This window comes from Loxodonta africana, chromosome 7, assembly GCF_030014295.1.
Source record: "Loxodonta africana isolate mLoxAfr1 chromosome 7, mLoxAfr1.hap2, whole genome shotgun sequence".
NCBI classification, from domain to species: domain Eukaryota; kingdom Metazoa; phylum Chordata; class Mammalia; order Proboscidea; family Elephantidae; genus Loxodonta; species Loxodonta africana.
The window spans coordinates 49,096,389-49,115,117 of record NC_087348.1 but is presented as its reverse complement, the minus strand read 5'-3'; the positions used below and the strand labels follow the sequence as shown (position 1 = coordinate 49,115,117).

The following is an 18,729-nucleotide window of genomic DNA, read 5'->3' as shown; positions in this document are numbered from 1 at the left end:
ACTTTATCATCATGTCCTTGTTTTGATGTCCCTGGGGGGTACCATTTGCATGACCAGCCCTTTCTAAGGCCTCCGTTTTCTAGGACTTTGAAGCCTTAACTCCAAACTTGCTGGCCAGGACTGTAGAAACAGTAGAAGGCGGTGGGCTGGTGGTCATCCTCCTGCGGACCATGAATTCACTCAGGCAGTTGTACACGATGACCATGGTAAGTGTCTGTTTTTTAAGTTAACTGTGGAGGTTCAAATCAATGTGTGTTTTTGTGGCAGGCCACTTTCTTGTAAGAACTGCTGTTGGGCAGTCAGTACAGTCTCTGGACTTGGAGCTCACTGACTGCAGGTAATCATAAAGTCACTGCAGATGAGTATCGGTGGCACCAAGCCTGCCTACAATCTGAATTTCTCATTTGCATTCAGGCATTTGCAAATCCGACACCAGTGAGATTCAGATATGATGCAGCTTTTATACAGTTAGATTTTCTAGAATGGTGTTCTGCATTGCATTTATTGCAAAAAGAGAGACCCTGTGCAAACTTCTGCGCTGACCCTCATCTTAATGGATAATGAAGAAACATTTGGCAGTTCCACTCCCTGTTCGGCAAGAGAGAACTTTGACTCTGGGAGAAATAGCTTTCTCCCAAAGCAAGGGCCACTTTGAGGACATGGTTAGAGGTCGGCATGTCTCCCCTGATGGGGAGCTTGTCTGCTGACTCCATCATCCCTGCCACATTTGTGCTCTGAGAAGCAGGTGTTGGGTCATGCCCATGGCCCAGCCGCTTGGCAGTGGCGTTAGAACTGGGCTCAAGGTTTGATGAGCTGCATTCATCTGATGAGATGGACTTTCCTCACATCTCAGTGGCTGCTTCCTGTCACTACCACCTCTACCATCACTCATACTCTGGCCTCCTTGAAGTTCCTCAGTTACGCCCTGCTTGCTGTCACCTCGGGGCCTCTGCACCTGCTGTTCCCCCCGATGGATGTTTCTGCTCCCAGTTCCAGCAAATGGTTTTTGGCTGTGTTAGCACAGCATGGTGTGTAGGAGTGGATTTTGTTTCCAGCAGCATCTCTGACATCCCCTTTCTCCCGGGGTTGCTTGACAGAACATCTTCATGTTTGTAACCTGAGCCTTAGCACTGTTTGGATGCTCACGGGTATCGCCTTGCTTTTTTAGGACGTGCATTCAAGATACAGAACTGAGGCCCATCAGGATGTGGTGGGAAGATTTAATGAGCGGTAGGTCTCTAGGTCTGTAGCATACTTCTCAGTCCCTTACAATTGTGGGGGAGCCATGAAAAAAAAAAAAAAGCCAAACTCGTTGCCGTTGAGTTGATTCTGACTCTTAACGACCCTATAGGACAGGGTAGAACTGCCCCATAGGGCTTCCAAGGCTGTAAATCTTTATGGAAACAGACTGCCACATCTGTCTCCTGCAGAGCAGCTGGTGGGTTTGAACCATCAACCTCCTGGTTAGCAGCCGAGTGCTTAATCACTGTGCCATCAGCCATAGTGGGAGGAATATTTTCGTCTTGGATCCAACTGAAAGCTTTGTTTTTGTGTGAGGAAGGTGGTACAGGAGTCCAAAGCGGTGGGATTCTTGACAGCAGTAGTTGGGAAACTAGCTGGAAGGGGTGAGATGGAGTGGAAAGTTGGAACCAGAGACCTAGATCTTTCTGTCTTAGTTCTGGTGCTGGCTAGTTCATAGGCCTTAACTAAGTCGCTTTACCTCCCTGCTCTTAGCTTGCTTACCTTTTAAAGGGGGGATTTGTTTCAAGCTCTGCTTCCTGAAATGTGTTTCACAGAACACTAGTGTTTTAAGAGGGACCTTGTTACAAAAGGGTGTTCTAGTCAAATACCTTTAGGAAACGCTGCTACTGTTTTTCCTTTATGAAGAGTTTCATTATCCTCTTGTAGCTTCTGAAAAGCATTGCAGAGGCAGAGACCTGTTTAACTGACTATTACCCAGTTTTAATTGACCACAGAGTCAGTACCCCAGTACCTTAAGAAACTGTGGCCTAGATCAGTGGTTCTCAACCAGAGTGATTTCGCCCCGTAGGGACATGTGGCAGTGTCTGGAGAAATTTTGATTGTTATGGCTGGGGTAGTGGCGGGAGGGCCGGGGCTGGGGGGTGCTAGTGGCATCTGGTGGGTAGAGGCCAGAGATGCTGCTAAACAGCCTGCAATGCTACAGCACAGCCGCCTCCTCCTCCACAACAAAGAATTATCTGGTCCGAAATGTCAGTAGTTCTAAGGTTTGGAAACCCTGATCTCAATGAACCTTAGAGCTTTTTCTAATTTTAATAATCTGATACTTTAACTCAGTGGGTTGAGTAGACCAAAGGAGAAGCCATGTGCTGCTGAATAGAACAGAAGCCTGTGGAAGTAGCCGGTGAGACTTTTTTTTGCAGCTGTGGGAGGATGTTTGAATTTTACATCCAAACACGCCTTTTTCTACAGGTGAGAACATTTGTATTATATTTCCGAAGGGGGTTTTCCTCTCCCCTTCTCCCTTTTACTTGTTTTTTTCTCCATGGGATAGAAGGTAAATCCATTTGTGTGTTTATTTCCCCATGTCACTGGTGGCCCTTGGGTTTGGAGTTCCCCATATACGGATGGCCTGAGACAGCACCAGGCAGTGTTTTGTTCTGTTGTACATAGGGTCGCTATGAGTTGGAACCAACTCAACGGTTGCTAACAACAGCAAAATGAGACACCTTAGTGTTAAAGGGTGAGCCTGGGAGGATGTGGGAAGGGCCAAGTGACTTCGAGAACTGAGGCGGTTGTGTATAGCAGGAAGGCTTGTAATCAGTCTCTTGTGAGGAGTTTTTGGTTTTCTTGTTTGCTTTATGAAGCACGTTCGTTACAGAGGAGGCTGAGTCATCTCTCACTCCTCATGCTGGCTTTCTTAGTCATATGGGGCCAAATGATTTTCTTGAAGAAAAACAAACACCCTTCTTGTGTAGACACTGCTGCCCCCCTTCATCCACACCTCATTACGGTGGTTTTGCTCCTCAGGTTTATTCTGTCTCTGGCCTCTTGTAAGAAGTGTCTTGTCATCGATGACCAGCTCAACATTCTGCCCCTGTCCTCCCACATTGCCAGCATTGAGGCACTACCTCCACAGACTCCGGTGAGTCTGTCTCAGGGGCCCAGGAATCTGGGGGAGGCTGTGTTTGCTGTGTTGATGCTCCTGTGGCAAACCCTCTCTTTCTCTTCTCTCTGGTAGGATGAGAGTCTCGGGCCCTCTGATCTGGAGCTGAAGGAGTTGAAGGAGAGTTTGCAGGACACCCAGCCTGTGGGCGTGCTTGTGGACTGCTGCAAGACCCTAGACCAGGTGAGGGTGGTGTTCAGAACTCCTCATCCCAGTACTGACAACACAAGTAAAACGCAGCAGGCAGAAAGCAGCAGAAGCCAAGTGAAGACAAGACTTGGATCCTGCCTGGGGAAAGGGCCCCTTTCTTTTGCTTGCACTCATGCCTGCCTGGCAATAGCAGGGCTCCTCAGTGTTGTCTGGATTCACAGAATTCCAGGAAAGACCTCCACCCCACCTCAACTTAACAGCTCAGGATGCTGAGGGTCAGGGAGACGTGGATTAATTTTGGAGAGGAACCCCATCAGCGTTTTTCCTAAGAGAAAGTGATATATTAGTATGCCCTAGTCTCAGATAAACTTGGATGACATAAAGATACATGTTAAACCCCAGTTGATTGTGACTTTTACAGAAGTGAGATTTTGAGGCTTCCTGTACTTGCCCCAGTCCCCATGTGAGGCCACATGAGGGCCCTCAGTGGTGGTCAGTACCTGGTCTTTGGGAGCAGCAGCAGGCTGGGTGGGAGCTTCCAGGATGCCTTTCAGTGTTCACCTGAGGTGGCAGGTGCTGGTAAGCTCAGCCTCTCTGGTTCCTGGGCCATAGCAGGACCTGACTGGGCACGGCTCAGAGGCTGTTGAGGCTGCTAGGTGTGTTCAGGGTTCTGGTCCAGCTTCAGCCAGATGAGTAGCACAGGCCTCTGGGCTCTGGGGCTCTGCTCTCATGATGGAAAACAGCTGTAGTGACACGTCGCACTCGGGGCTGACTCTCAACAGGCTGGTTTCCCGTTTCATGTGGAAACATAATCACCAGCTACACAGCTCTCGATGTAGTCAGGCTGCGGTCCCTAGGCTGCTTTAAATTATTTTCTGGGGCTCTCTTCATCACCAGAGAAGAGAGGGGTGAGAGAAGAGGAGAAGAACCTGTAATGCTAGTAGTATTATTATAAAACTAATAAATGGCCTGTGGTTTAACAACAACAACAACAAAAAGTAGTAAGTACAAAAGGAAAAAATGGAAAACTGTGACGTTTCCACTTGGCAGTTTCACTCCTTGGAGATAACTACTATTAACAGCTTACTGTTTATCCTTCTGAATCTTTTTCTATGCCTATAAATGGATATTTTTTAAACATGCGAAGAAGCCACACTGTGTAGGGTGTAACTGGTCCCCTAGCGGACATTTGGAGTGATGCCAGCTTTTTTTGCTGTTACAAACAGCGCTGTTAGGACGTTCTTACAGGTACATCTCTGGACACTTGGGCAGTGTATCTAGCATAAGTGTCCAGGAATTGCTGGATCAGAGAGTGACTACATTAAAGTGAGTGTCCCACCAGTCTGGAACTGCCAACAATGCATGAAAAAAATGCCTTTTTCCTTGCAGCCTTGCCAATGCTGGGTACTATTAAACTTCTAAACCTTCACCAATCTAGTGTGAGAACATAACATTGTTGTTTTATGTATCCTTAAATATGAGAGAGCCAGGTACTGTTTTCATGTAATTGTTGGCCATCTGTATTTTTTGGGTGTATGAACTAATCTGCTCTTCTGCCCATGTTTTATTTGGGTTGCTTGTCTTTTCTGTATTGACTTTTTATTTTAGGAAATTTAGTTCATATGTGGTATCCTTTTGTGACAGTGAGTTTTTTCAGATATAGTTTATCAGAGTTTATAACTTCCCTACTCTAAGCAACAAACAAAAGGGTGAAATACAGTGTTCCATAAAGGCCAAGTTAAGACAAGTAGGACTTGGATCCCTTTGAGTGTTTCCATCTGGAGAGACTCTGGCTTCCTGCAGCTTCTCCCTTTCCTTCCTTTCCATCCGCTCTGGGCTGCATCTCTTCAGTGTCTTCTGACTGTCACTGCCTAGGCGAGTGGGGCAACTTAATTTCTTCAGGACCCAACAAGCCAGGATGGACTATCTGGCCGCCTTCCCAGTCTCAAAGGCCTCTTCCCAGGAGGGGGCACAACTTGGCCCCTGAGCAGTACTGTGGCTCAGCCTCTCACTCGGTGCCACTGGCATTTGCTTTCCCTTCTAGGTGCCAGGCACCAGGCTCCAGCAGTAAACAAGCGGGGAATAAAGTGAACAAGTCAATTACATGGTGTAGTGGAAGGAGGTGTGTACAGTGGAGAAAAGGAGAAAGCAGCAGAGAGGGATAGGAGAGTCCCAAGATGAAACTGAGACACTGCTGTTTTAGACAGCAGTCAGGGAAGGCTGACTTCGAAGGTGATATTTGAGCAAAAATTTGAAGGAGGTGAGGAGCTCAGCCATGTGGCTCTCTGGGGAGGGAAGATGTTGCAGGTGGAAGGAACAGCAGGCACGTAGGCCTGAGGTAGAAGTGTTCCTCGTGTGCTCCAGGGCTAGCAAGGAGGCTGATGGGACTGAAGCAGAGCGAGGGGGTGGGGGGGTGGGGGGATGGATAGGAGGAGCTGAGGCGGCAGAGAGGATGGTGGTCAGACAGCACAGGGCTGTGCAGGCCATGTAGCGAGAGACGGGGCCGGTGGAGGGTTTTATGCTGGTAGTCTCTTCTCAGCACGGCTGCCAGAGGGATCGCCAGGCCTGGTTTTTAAAGAATCGTCGTGACTGTAGTATTGGGCATAGACTGTAGGGGAACAAGAGTGGAGGCAGGAAGGCTAATTAGGCTGCCATGATAACTGACACGAGACAGGCTGGTGGCTTTGGCCAAAGTGGGAGAGGAGGAGATGGTGAGGAATGGTGGTAGGATTTTGTGTGTTTTGAAGGTCGTATCAACCTCATTTGCTGATGAACGAGGCATGGGGATAACACAGGAGCTTTCGGCCTAAGCAGTGGAACAGAGTTAACTGAGATGGGGAAGGTGGAGAAGGTTTGCGGGAACATTAGACATTCGTTTGAGTTTGCGATATCTGTTAGACATCCATGTGGAGATGTACAGAAAGCAGTTGATGTATATACAAGTCTGGTGTGCAGGGGAAGAGGCCTGGACTCGAGATGGAAATTTGGGTGTTTTCAGCATATATGGGTATTTAAAGCCTTGAGATTGAGATGCTATCACCAGGGGATTGGGAAATCCAATACTGACCACTGCTTCCTGGCCTGTAAGAATCGCCTCCTTTAATTAGCCTTGGCCTCAACCTCACTTCTCCACAGCGACAGTGCTGAGAAATGGTGAGAAATGGCTGAAACGAGCCTTTCTCAGGGCTCACCTAACAGCGTTTCTCTTTTTTATAGGCCAAAGCCATCTTGAAATTCATTGAAGGGATCTCTGAAAAGACCCTGAGGAGTACCGTTGCGCTCACAGCTGCCCGAGGAAGGGGAAAATCTGCGGCCCTGGGATTGGCCATTGCTGGGGCTGTGGCATTTGGGTAAGGGGGTCCAGTTCCCCACCTTTAGAAACTCTGGGCTCTGAGGGGGGCAGTGTGCAGGGCTAGCGGTCAGGAGACTGGAAGACGGTTCCTGACTGACTGGGCTCGCTGTGTGATTTTTCTGGGTCTCAGGTTCCTACTTGGAAACAGCAACACTGTTTCTCCCACCCCACCCTAAGTATGCACAGATATGTGTGTGTACATACACAGACACACACAAAAGCAAAGAAATGGGTTAAGAAATGTTAAAACTCTCAGAGGATAAGAAGGTATGCGATCAGCTTTGTGGACTGAGAAAAGTACAAATTTGACATCTTAATCATTTTGATCAATATAGAAGGCCTTGTTTTCTTCTCACAAGCTGCCTTTGAGTGTGCTGTTACTCTCTGTTCTTTGCCCTGGGCAGATTTACACACCTATCGATAAATGTACGTGCTTCCAACTTTGTAGATATAGTAATTCCTTCTGTATGCATTATCTCCCTCGCTGCTCCTAATAGCTCTGTGAGCATTTTGTAGGTGGATCAGTCTAGGATCAGGGAGCTCCAGTCACTTACCCAAGGTCCCCCACAAGTAGAGCTGAGTGTGTTCTTTGTTCTTTCTGCTACTCCAGTGAAGTAGCTACCACTTAGCCTCTTAGCCATTAGCAGTCCTTTACACTTAACATGGATCGTCTGGACGTGGAGCTGTGGCCTCGGCCTCCGGACCCACTGAGCTCTCTGGCTCCCTGGTTTGAAACCCTCTTGACATAGCTGGCGATGACTGTGAAGCAGTCGCTCTTGTAACAGGGCCCTGGATTGGTGAGCAGCCTGCCAGCAGGGCAGACTGAGGGAGTTTTCCCCTCAGCTCCTCTCTGCAATCTGCTTTGACAGTTATCAGAAGCTAATTGCTGGGACTTGCTGCCTTCAAGTTGTTAACATGTTTCTTTGGGAAGAAAAATATAGGGAGGTCTGGAGTTACTTTACTTTTTCTCCTCAGAAGATACCTTGACTTTATTTCCTGCCATTATCTCAGGTTAACCTGTGTGAAGGGAGCAGACTTTTTTTTTTTAATTTTTATTGTGCTTTAAGTGAAAGTTTACAAATCATGTCAGTCTTTCATACAAAAATTTATATACTCCTTGCTATATACTTCTAATTGCTCTCCCCCTGATGAGACAGCCTGCTCCTTCCCTCCACTCTTTTTTTGTGTCCATTCCGCCAGCTTCTGACCCCCTCCGCCCTCTCATCTCCCCTCCAAATAGGAGATGCCAGCATAGTCTCAAGTGTCTACTTGATCCAACAAGCTCACTCTTCACCAGCATCTTGTTCTATCCCATTGTCCAGTCCAATCCTTGTGTGAAGAGTTGGCTTTGGGAATGGTTCCTGTCTTGGGCTAACAGAAGGTCTGGAAGCCATGACCACCGGGGTCCTTCTAGTCTCAGTCAGACCATTAAGTCTAGTCTTTTTATGAGAATTTGGGGCCTGCATCCCACTGCTCTCCTTGAAGGGAGCAGACTTTTATTTATTTATTTTTAATTTCTTAAAAATCCTCCTTTTCTTTTGTAGGTACTCCAATGTCTTTGTAACCTCCCCAAGCCCTGACAATCTCCACACTCTGTTTGAATTTGTATTTAAAGGATTTGATGCCCTGCAGTATCAGGTAGGACACGAGGATCTTACTTGGATTCAGTGCTGGGTTTAAATCCAGGTGAAATCTTTAGAGAGCCTTCTTACTTTTCTTAATATTTAGGTTCTAAAGCTTGTCATTGTTTTGACTCTCTGCCCTTCAGGAGCACCTGGATTATGAGATTGTTCAGTCGTTAAACCCTGAATTTAACAAAGCAGTCATCAGAGTGAACGTGTTCCGGGAACACAGGCAGACTATTCAGGTGAGGCTTGCTCTGCCGCCCTGTGGTGTGGACCTGCGTCCTGCTGTATTTAAGTGGTTCTAAGATGTTATGTCCCGTGTAAGTTCATGCCCTTTAGAGAGTGTTGTTGGTTTCCTTTAGACCTCTTGCTGATTTTCAGCCTCTCCTAAAGAAAACCTTTCAAGCAAACTAGAAATGCACGTAGCCAGGCTAAAAGGTTGTCCCTCTAAAATCGAATAAGTGGGATTGTGAGTGTGCTGATTAGCTTTTTTTTTTTTTTTAAAAAGGCATTGTTCTGACATCAGCTGTAGTTTTGCTTTGTTACTGAAAGTTCTAAAGTGGTTTGTCTATAACTAGAACATTAACCTCGCCATTTAAAAGAAAAAAAAGCTTTGCAAAATATTCTCTGAATTTGTGCTTCAGCCAGTGGCCCATTTTCCTTTTTAAACAGTGCTTTGCTTTTTTTTGCTGAAAGCTCTGTAAATCTCCAGTGCTGTGTAAGCCTGAACGGTCTGTACTTGTCCAAAGGCTCCATTTGGTTAAATCTGTAAAAGAGGCATCAGTGTGACAGGCCTGCAGAAGGGACTGAGAACTGTGTGCCCTTGGAGTGGGTTCATCGATTATTTTTGGATTCGGATTGGGTGGGAAGTAGGCCACGGGAACTTGGCAGTTTCTGCCCTCACAATTTAAATGTGGATGTGCCTGTCAAGGAGTCCAAATTAAAAATAATGCTGAATGTCTATGCCCTTGACCTTAAGAATCTTCCTTTTTTTTTTTTTTATTTTAATCTCCTTCAAGGTCTCTTTCTAGAATCTCTTCATTCTGTACATTTCTTCCCACTTTTGCCTGATTTTCTCAGCTGAAAGGAGATGTGGGGGTGAGGCCAACGAGAATATGGAGACCTGTTAAAACGCAAGAAAAATATACAAAATGAAGAAGGAAAACACTTGCCTGAAATGCCCTGGCTCAGCCCTCTCTCCTCCTTGGATTTGTAATCAAATGGCCTCTCGTATTACCAGAGTCCTTTTGTTTCTAGACTGGAGTTTAAACAGAGAGGAGGTGACCTTACTTTATGAGGCACCATTTGTGTCCCTTTGGGGCCTCTTTCTTCTTGCTGGAGATTGAAAAACAGAAGAATATTAGATTAAAGTCTGCAGTGCCTCGCCTAGACGGCTGCTCTCTGCTGCTTTTGTCAGGCGCTTGTTTAGTTTTTCCCCCATCAGTATCCAAGATGTGGGGCCCTATTGAGGATATGTATCTTGCTTCAAGAAATGAGTGAGGCTGCTGCCTCCCTGATGCATCAACTTCTAGCAAAGCAGTTAAAAAATCTTACTTGTAGCAAAATATTTCAAATGCACGGTGCAGAGACCAGTATAACACCAGGCACCCAACACTCAGATTTAAGAAATGTTGACATTTTGCTGTATTCGTTTCATATTTTAAAAACTCATTTAATTTTTGTTTTAAAGAGCTAAAGTGTCACAGATGCAGTTGAAGTCCGTCTTGTACCCTACCCTGTCGCATTCCTTCTCTCTTCTCATAGGTCGCTGCCATTTTGAGATTGATGTGTTTCTTCCAATCCATTTGTTTATATTCTTACTAATTATGTATCTGTAAATGGTAACATACCATACTTGCCTTTCTCCAGCTTGCCTTTTTTTACTCAAAATTTTGTTTTCAAGATTTGTCCAGATTGAAGTTTGTAGATCTAGTTGATTGACTTGTAAGCACTAGATAAATATACTACAGATTGTTTCTATATTTCTGGAAGTGGAATTGTTTGGTTTTAGGATATGCAGATTTCCAGCTTTCCTGGATTTTGTCAAATTGCCCCTTCAAGTGTTTGTACTGATTTACCTTAATGCCAGCATTTTTTGTTTTGTTGAGTTTTTGTTTCCCAAGTCTTCACCAGCAGCTAATCTGAGGTTGAGGAGAAACATGAGAGAGGATAAAGAAGAGGGAAAGGAAAGGGAGCAACCATCTAGCTACACTAAAGCCAGCCATTGGGCAAAGCGTTTTTATATAGAGTCATGTGTCACTTAACGTCCATGATACGTTTTGTGAAATAGGATGTCATGTGATGTGGCTGTTGTGTGAGGACCATGTTATACATAGGCAATCCCTGGGTTAAGAATGTCCGACTTACGTAAAACCTGTAGTCATGAACCAACCCCTGTAAAGCCTTTTATATTAAAACCTTGTGGGAGCCTCCTTCCAGTTGTCCCCTTTGCCGCTGCTGCTGCTGGATCTGCTGGAGGAATGGGCAGCAGCCTCCGGGAGCGGAGCAAGAGAAAGTGTGTGAGGAGGAAGCCAAGAGCGCCCCACCCCGCCAGCTGTTATACCTGTCTGAGGAACAGGAGCATCCCTGGCTCTGCAGGGCGCTGCTGCCGCCTGCCTGCCTGCCTGCCCTCCTGACAAAGCCCAAGAGCCTGTGCCTGCGCCCAGAACCTTGTCTTCTGCCTTCCCTGCTTGTGTCCCACCTGTGGTCCAGTGCTGCAAGATTCTGGGTTTAGAGTCTTTAAAGTCATTAGGAGGAAATAATAAAAGAACTGCTTCCCCTTTTTTTAAAAAAAATCTTATGGGACCATAGTGTATATACAGATGGACATTGCCCAAACGGATGGTATGTGGCACATGACTGTATTTACCTTGTTTTTTTCTCTAGTAGCAACCATAAGATAGGTATGTCCTCCGTTGTACAAAAGAGGAATCCAAGGCTCTCTGAGATGAAGTGACCTTTCCAGGGTCACACAATAAGTGGTTGAACTCTGATTGACTCTGGTGTCTAACTCTAAGCCCATTCCATTTTGCCCTGGCAAGGAAAAATGGAAAAGAGGAATGGGAGAAAGAAGAAATGGGAAAGGGGAGAGGGAGGAAAGAGAGAGGCTTTATGATGAGTCACCAGTAGTCACAGACATGCTGTTTGTTGGCCAAGCTAATGATCTAAACTTTTCCTCCCTGCAGTATATACACCCTGCAGATGCTGTGAAACTGGGCCAGGCTGAACTTGTTGTGATCGATGAAGCAGCTGCGATCCCCCTCCCCCTGGTAAAAAGCCTGCTTGGCCCATACCTCGTTTTCATGGCATCCACCATCAATGGGTAAGGCCCTCTGGCAAGAGCTGTTGATCCCATGGTTGGTTAGTGCAGATTAGGTGGCATGTAATGAATATGGCCTGGCTGGGGAAGGCAAGTTGGAACCCTTCTTTGGGATGGCTTCAGTCTCTCCTGGGCCTTCTGCAAATAGGAGCCTGCCTCTTCATAATAAATTGTAATTTGCCTCTGGCCTGACATGAAATGGGCAACATAAGACCAAAAGTTTCGTAACCCATGTGCTGAATGTCTCTCCTTCTGTCTTTAGGCCGCATTCAAGTTTTTTAACATATGTGGATGGCAACAGTACCAATGTCTTGTATCTTAGAGTTATGTGAAAATACAGTGTTTAAGTAACTAATTAACGTAAGGAAGCAGGCTTATAGTAGCACAAAATCTTTTTTGATTTGAAATAATTAGTTCATGTTTGCTATAGAAAATTAGAAAGAAAAAAAAATCCAGTAAGCAAAAGGAGAAATCTGAGCCGAGGCTCCACACCGCCTTACCTCATGGGGCTTGTGTGTGCTGTGCTGGTAGTCCTCAGATGGACAAGGCTATCCTTGGGGAGCAGGAGTCTGGTGTGTCAGCAGGATGAGAACGGAGGCTCTGTCCCCTCCTGGAGAGTGGATTTGGGACCTGGTGCCTGATTACCTTTGCCTTTACTCCTAGCTATGAGGGCACCGGCCGGTCACTGTCCCTCAAGCTAATTCAGCAGCTTCGCCAACAGAGTGCCCAGAGCCAGGTTAGCACAACGGCTGAGAACAAGACCACGACAACAGCCAGACTGGCATCAGGTACCCCCTGACCTCTGAACTGGGCCCTGCCATTCACAGCAAGTCCCCTCAGACTCCTGCTGGACCCTTGCTGCCCCTCATGACGCAGCGGGTGGTACCAAACCTTCCCCCCATCAGGCACAAAGGCTGAGTCCCCAGTAGGAGAAGTAGCTTTTCTTACAGGGGCTGCAAGCCCATGTTTGTCACTGTCTCTAGGTGTGGTTGCGTTGACTTAGTGAGGTCCCTGTGGGGTTGGTAACATGTTGCACATCTACTGAAACAGTCTGAAACTGCCCTGTTTATACTTTGGAGCTGTATTTATCTGGGTGCCATGTGACAGAGATAAACTGGAATAGTTTAGACAATACATACTTAATAATTGTTTCCCCTCTGTGTGTGTGTGTGTGTGTGTGTGTGTGTGTGTGTGTGTAACAGTGCGAATGCTGCATGAGGTTTCCCTCCAGGAGTCAATCCGATATGCCCCTGGGGACGCGGTGGAGAAGTGGCTCAATGACGTGTTGTGCCTGGACTGTCTCAACATTACTCGGATCATCTCAGGCTGCCCCTTGCCTGAAGCCTGTGAACTGTATCCTCCTCTGAGTCTGACTTGCCCTGCGGAAGGGAGAGGAGCGATGAAAGCATTAAACAAAAGGGGTTTGCCCTTTGTCCCATAAGACACTGCTCTAGTGAAAGGGGAGAGTCAAACCTTTTCAGTTTCCCATTTCTTCCTGCCCCAGTGTCATTTTTCTGCTTAGGACACTGTGCTCCTCCAAAGCTGAGGGAAGCCCACACATCCTGGTGACCACTGGAAATGCTATGTCCTGTTTCGGAATTTCTCTGGTTTGTTTTGGTTGCTTAACTCTAGACCCAGCTACTTTGTTAATAGAGATACCCTCTTTTGCTACCACAAGGCCTCCGAAGTTTTCCTCCAACGGCTTATGGCCCTGTATGTGGCTTCTCACTACAAGGTAACTGCAGCTCACCCTTGGGTGAATTTCAGCTGTGAGCTTCCGCACTTGGCAGTCCCCTTTTACTTGCTTTCACATCTTGCGTTACCTGCTGGTTGGGACTTGAAGATTGTGATTACAGCGAGGGCTGTGATCTGGCTGGAGGGGTTGCGTTTCCTGTTGTTTCGGCTTGTCTGGGGCTTCCAGCTTTGCATACAGAGCAGGGAACTCCTGCATGTGGTTCTGTGTGTGTTAGCTGTACAGACTGTGAAGTTTTGTCCCCTCCTGGCATCCTTGCATTTCTTGCCTGTCCACTAAACCATTAGACTGAGCTACATCAGTCACTACCCCATGATGCTGCGTGGCCCGAGACCAGCTTTGGGCCTCTAGGTCTTTTTTAAAGAATAACGAGTTTGATGGTTTAGAGTATCTAAAACTCTGGAAAACTAAAGGGCATGTTGGAAAGGGTACTTTCTGAGTGTTCAAGTAGCATTTTTATGAACAGCCTTTAGCGGGAGGCTAAGGAGTTGGTGTTAGAAGTGGTGACAGCTTTTCCTGAAATAGCAGCCTCTTATCTGGACAAAGTTCCATTCCCGGCTGTGAAATGAGCAGTGCTAAGTAAGATGCTCTCTTCTACCACTGCAGCCTCAGCCCCGTGGTGAGATGACAGTAGCATTTGAGGCTAAGTCCCACTTAAGCAAGTATGAAGAATCCCAGGCTTGCCAAGGTAGTAGAAAGGCGCTTTGCTGGGCTCCAGCTCATCAGTTGGTTTCGGGGAAGGCGGTCCTCCAGGTGTCAGATGAGTCTCAATCCAGCCTCTTGCATCATCCAAAGGACAAGAGAAGGTTCTCACTGACTGGCGTTTGTGCCCCACAGAACTCTCCCAATGACCTCCAGATGCTCTCAGATGCACCTGCCCACCACCTCTTCTGCCTTCTGCCTCCTGTGCCCCCCACCCAGAATGCCCTGCCAGAGGTGCTGGCCGTCATCCAGGTACAGAAGCAGGGCCTCCTTGTGGCATTGATTTTGGGACCCACTTATGCATAAAGGATTAATGACAGTAACTTCAGGGTGGGATGGGCAGCTGTCAATACCTGGCTTGAAGCCATGTGGCTGGGATTATCTAGGCAGGTGATTAGGGTATGCTGAAGGAAACCACCACCAACAGAAACCCAAAGCCCCACTGTTCATTGATGGTTAAAATCAGAACTGGCCACTCTTAATTTTGACTTAACAGCTCTTCGCACAAACAGAACTTTTGTATTGGTTTGTTTTCATCCCTTTGTTAAAAAAGCAATACGTGATTATTGTAAAATTAGAAGGTAAAGTTGAGAAAAAACAATTTTTTAACACCTAGAATCCTACTTTTAAGTATAGTCATACATGTATTTATGCTTTTCTATATATATATATTTTAACAAATATGGGTGCATAGTGTTTTATAATCTTCCTTTTTTTTAAAAAAGTTTATAAAATATTATCTACGTAATTTTGAAAGGCTGCACGGTGTTTGATATATATGCAGTACTGTAAATTGTTTGACCTCTCCCCCACTGGACGTGTAAGTTACTATGAACCTCCACTCTGCAGAGCTGCGTGAGCCTCCCTGCATCCCACTTGGGCACAGAGGCACAATGTAGGCTTTCACACTTTGGGCCAGGAGGACGGCAGTGTTCTGCCTTGTTAGTAACCAGTGGTCAGGATCCCCACAAGACCTCTGTTGGAATGGATGGGTCATTTACAGGGTTAAGCCTGAAGGCTGGTGGAAACAGCCATCTAGTCAGAGAAAAACCAAAACGGGGACGATATCTGCTCTGGAGCCACCTTGGGGTCTGCACTGCCCTGCTTCCCCCACAGGTGTGCCTCGAAGGGGAGATCTCACGCCAGTCCATCTTGAGCAGTTTGTCTCGAGGCAAGAAGGCTTCGGGGGACCTGATCCCGTGGACGGTGTCAGAACAGGTGACGCCCTTTCCCAGGCATGCCTGAGTCAGTGAAGCTGGCGGTGTCAGAGGATGCTTTGTGATGCTAAGTTACTGGCTTATGTCTCCCACACAGTTCCAAGACCCAGACTTCGGTGGTCTTTCTGGTGGAAGGGTTGTTCGCATCGCCGTTCACCCAGATTATCAAGGGGTAACGTGTCCTCATGCCTCTTGAACTGGGCATGCCATCATTAGCTTCCGCTATCATGCTGTCAGCTCTTGGGGGCAGCCACACTCTGTTGTCTGACCAGGAAGCCTGTTGAGGAGCAAGCAGGCACTTCTCTGCCATGGAGAATTCGGCCGGGGTGGGTGGGTGGGTGGAGAGGATGATGGTACAGACACTTTTCCTTTGTGAGAACAGGGGACTTGTGAGCCAGACCTACTTTCCATAGTTACTCTCTATGTCTTGGAAATCCCCACTGAGGAGTCAGGTGTACAAACCTGAGTTCCTGACAGAGGCACAGAAACTGTTCCTCTTTGGGGCTTGCTGATAGATGAACCAGAAAGCGCAACCAGCCATCCTTGCCCTCGAGTGCCAAATAGGCTCTTCTTGCTGGGCTGGACAAGTGTAAGAGCTGGGGTCACACTACTTTCCATTTTGAGGTCTCTGCTTTGACATCATTGAGAGATTTCATCAGTTCTCTTTGCCAAGTGCAGTTTGACATGGAGTGAAGGCTTTCTAGAAGTAATCTAGGGGAGCAGAAATGGCTGAGGCAGACTCAGAGCATCTCTCTGCCTTTGCTTGCTTCCCTCCACGTTTGCTCATAGATGGGTTATGGCAGTCGAGCCCTGCAGCTGCTGCAGATGTACTATGAAGGCAAATTCCCTTGTCTTGAGGAGAAAGTCATTGAGACGTCACAAGAAATTCGCACCATAAGTAGCGAGGTAAGTGTCTTTTGGCAAAACTTGTGTTTCCTGGCTCTTGGGAGGCTCATTCTCTGTCTTGAGGAGCATCAGAAAGAACTGTCCTGTGGCCTGGACCCTCTGAGCAGTAGCAGGTTTCCTCCCATTTGGGGGAAGCTGTCCTTTTTCCAGCCTAGCCCTTAAGCTGAGATCCCTAGACCAGTGGCTCTCAAAGTGTGGCCCCAGATCAGCATCCCCAGCGTCCCCTGGAAACATGTTGAAGATGCAAGTTCTTGAACTTCTTCCCAAACCTGTTGAATCAGGAACTGTAGGGTGGCGCCCAGCAGTCTGTGTTAACAAGCCCCCGAGCGATTCTGATGCTCACCTGACTCTGAAAGCCACTGCCACAGTCACTCCCCTTTTTAGTCAGAGGCCCAGACTAAGGCAGTTCTGTCATTAGTAAGGGGTTGTTTTCCTTGGGCGGGTGGACAGGATGATGGTATAGGAATGGAGAGCTCTGGTAGCTGTGACAGCGGGGCAGCTTTTCACATGCATTCTTTCGTTTGATTCTCACAATGTGCCTGTTTGGGAGAGAGGAGGGGGCTTATATTTAAGTTCAGGCTCAGAGCTTTGCCACTTCCCAAGGTCACGGAGCTGTCGGGGGACAGAAACCGGACTTAATGCTGGATCTTCAGATTCCATCCTCAGAACCCTACCTCTGCCTCTTTGGGAATCTATGAAGCTTTTCTCGGCTGTGTAGCCATTTTCCTGCGTTCCACAGCCAGAGCAGCGTCATTTCATGAGTGTTTAGGTGTTTGGTATTATTGGCAGTGGCCACTTGACTCACATTTTTGTTGCCGATTTGTGACTCAGGAGACCCTTGTGTTACACAGTAGAACTGTCCTATAGGGTTTTCTCGGCTGTAATCTTTACTGAAGGAGATCATCAGGGCCTCTTTCTTCACAGAGCCACTGAATGGGTTTGAACTGCCAACCTTTTGGTTTTTGTACCGCCCAGGGACCTTGACTCACATTATTAAAAACACGGGTACAAACCAAGGAACTGCTGGATTTTTGCTGTGTTTAGTTCAGAGCCTGGTGTGGCACGGGTGCTTGAGATTGTCCCTAACCATCCTCACCCCCTGCTGAGTGAACTGTGTTCTCTCCTTGGCATCTCCCAGGCCGTCAGCTTGTTGGAAGAGGTCATCACTCCGCGGAAGGACCTGCCTCCCTTACTCCTCAAGCTGAATGAGAGGCCTGCCGAGCGCCTGGACTACCTGGGTGTTTCCTATGGCCTGACCCCCAGGCTCCTCAAGTAAGTGCCTGCTAGCCCTTCTCCCCCTGGCTCCACCCCCTTGGCACTGGTGTCGTGAAAAAGAAGAGTTCTGTGACCTGTGTCTGGGGCTCTCTTTCTAGCTGGTGTGTCTGTCAGCTCTCTGTTGACTGCCTGTTCCTCCTGGGCCTTGTCATCTTTACCTGCCAGCCCCTCCCAAAGGCGCATACAGTGACCTACTCTGTTTGCATCTTCGCAGGTTCTGGAAACGAGCTGGATTTGTTCCTGTGTATCTGAGGCAGACCCCGGTGAGTGAGGCGTCTGGCAGAGGAGGGTTTGCAATTACGGTTGCTGATGGAGCACTGGCACCTCTTTCCTGCGCTGCTCCAAGCAGGAATGGCTCCTGTGCTTCTGAAGAGGGTTATTCTGATGGACACCCAAATACCCATCCTCAGTGAAAGACCACCTGACCACACATCTGTTCCACAACTGGGCAACGCGTGCTTGGTGTGTGCCGGGCTTGGTGCTTCCTTACAGAGTGGCAAGGAGCACATGCACTCATTTGTTCATGAGATTCTGGAATCTTGGGGCCTGGAGGCTTCTCTTGAATTTGTAAAAAGGTGGATTTAGGCAAGGAGGTCAGTTGTGCGGACTGGTTAGTATCTGAAGAAGGGATATAAATATGTGGATGACAGAGATCCACAGAGGATTATTGAAGGAACGTAAGAGTCATGTGACTTGCAGTTCATTAAAAAAATATTTAGCACCTGCAGTGAATCAGGCAGTGAGCAAGGTAAACCGTGAGCTTATTTCCTCACGGGCGGAAGTACACGACAGAGGTGAACGAATGGATAGTGATATGTGCCATGAAGAAAAAACACGAAAATTACAAGATGATTGAGCTTCTGAGGGGGTTACCCTTCAAACCACGACTTGGATGATCAGAATGAACCCGCCATGTGACAGTCTTGAGGAAAAGAGCATTTCCAGGCAGAGGGGGCAGCACATGTAAGGACCTGAGGTGGAAATGAACTTGGTGAACTGAAGGGAACAAAAGGCCAGTGGGGGGAGTCCTTCGGAGGGAGAGGGGTGGTTCATGGAAGGGGCAGAGGGGTGTAGGTGGGGACACAGGAGAGACCCTGTGGCTCCTGGGTAGACATGGGTGTCGTGGCATAAGAGTGGTGGCAAGGAGACCAGTGGGACAATGGGTGAGAGAAGATATGGTGGTTTGGGCTGGGATAGGAGAAGATGGAGCTAAGTGGCCAGAGTTGGGATCCGTGTTGGCTCCTTCATTGGGTCCAGGGCAAAAGTCCCGCCCTGAAGATGAGAG

The 18,729-nt window shown here is 47.5% G+C and overlaps 1 protein-coding gene across 2 annotated transcripts in view; it reads left to right on the top strand.

Annotated features, from left to right (window-relative positions):
- The window catches only part of NAT10 (N-acetyltransferase 10), a 38,814-nt gene that overhangs the window by 12,224 nt on the left and 7,861 nt on the right, over positions 1 to 18,729 (top strand). For both annotated transcript variants that reach the window (XM_003412288.4, XM_023550740.2), the window contains exons 5-21: positions 84 to 206; positions 1,169 to 1,230; positions 3,010 to 3,124; positions 3,221 to 3,328; positions 6,512 to 6,645; positions 8,192 to 8,285; positions 8,416 to 8,514; positions 11,458 to 11,594; positions 12,255 to 12,379; positions 12,794 to 12,944; positions 13,230 to 13,326; positions 14,182 to 14,298; positions 15,163 to 15,264; positions 15,361 to 15,435; positions 16,053 to 16,169; positions 17,308 to 17,441; positions 17,659 to 17,707. In XM_003412288.4, coding sequence (XP_003412336.1) covers positions 84 to 206; positions 1,169 to 1,230; positions 3,010 to 3,124; positions 3,221 to 3,328; positions 6,512 to 6,645; positions 8,192 to 8,285; positions 8,416 to 8,514; positions 11,458 to 11,594; positions 12,255 to 12,379; positions 12,794 to 12,944; positions 13,230 to 13,326; positions 14,182 to 14,298; positions 15,163 to 15,264; positions 15,361 to 15,435; positions 16,053 to 16,169; positions 17,308 to 17,441; positions 17,659 to 17,707 — 1,839 coding nt within the window. The remainder of the gene's footprint in view (positions 1 to 83; positions 207 to 1,168; positions 1,231 to 3,009; positions 3,125 to 3,220; positions 3,329 to 6,511; positions 6,646 to 8,191; positions 8,286 to 8,415; positions 8,515 to 11,457; positions 11,595 to 12,254; positions 12,380 to 12,793; positions 12,945 to 13,229; positions 13,327 to 14,181; positions 14,299 to 15,162; positions 15,265 to 15,360; positions 15,436 to 16,052; positions 16,170 to 17,307; positions 17,442 to 17,658; positions 17,708 to 18,729) is intronic.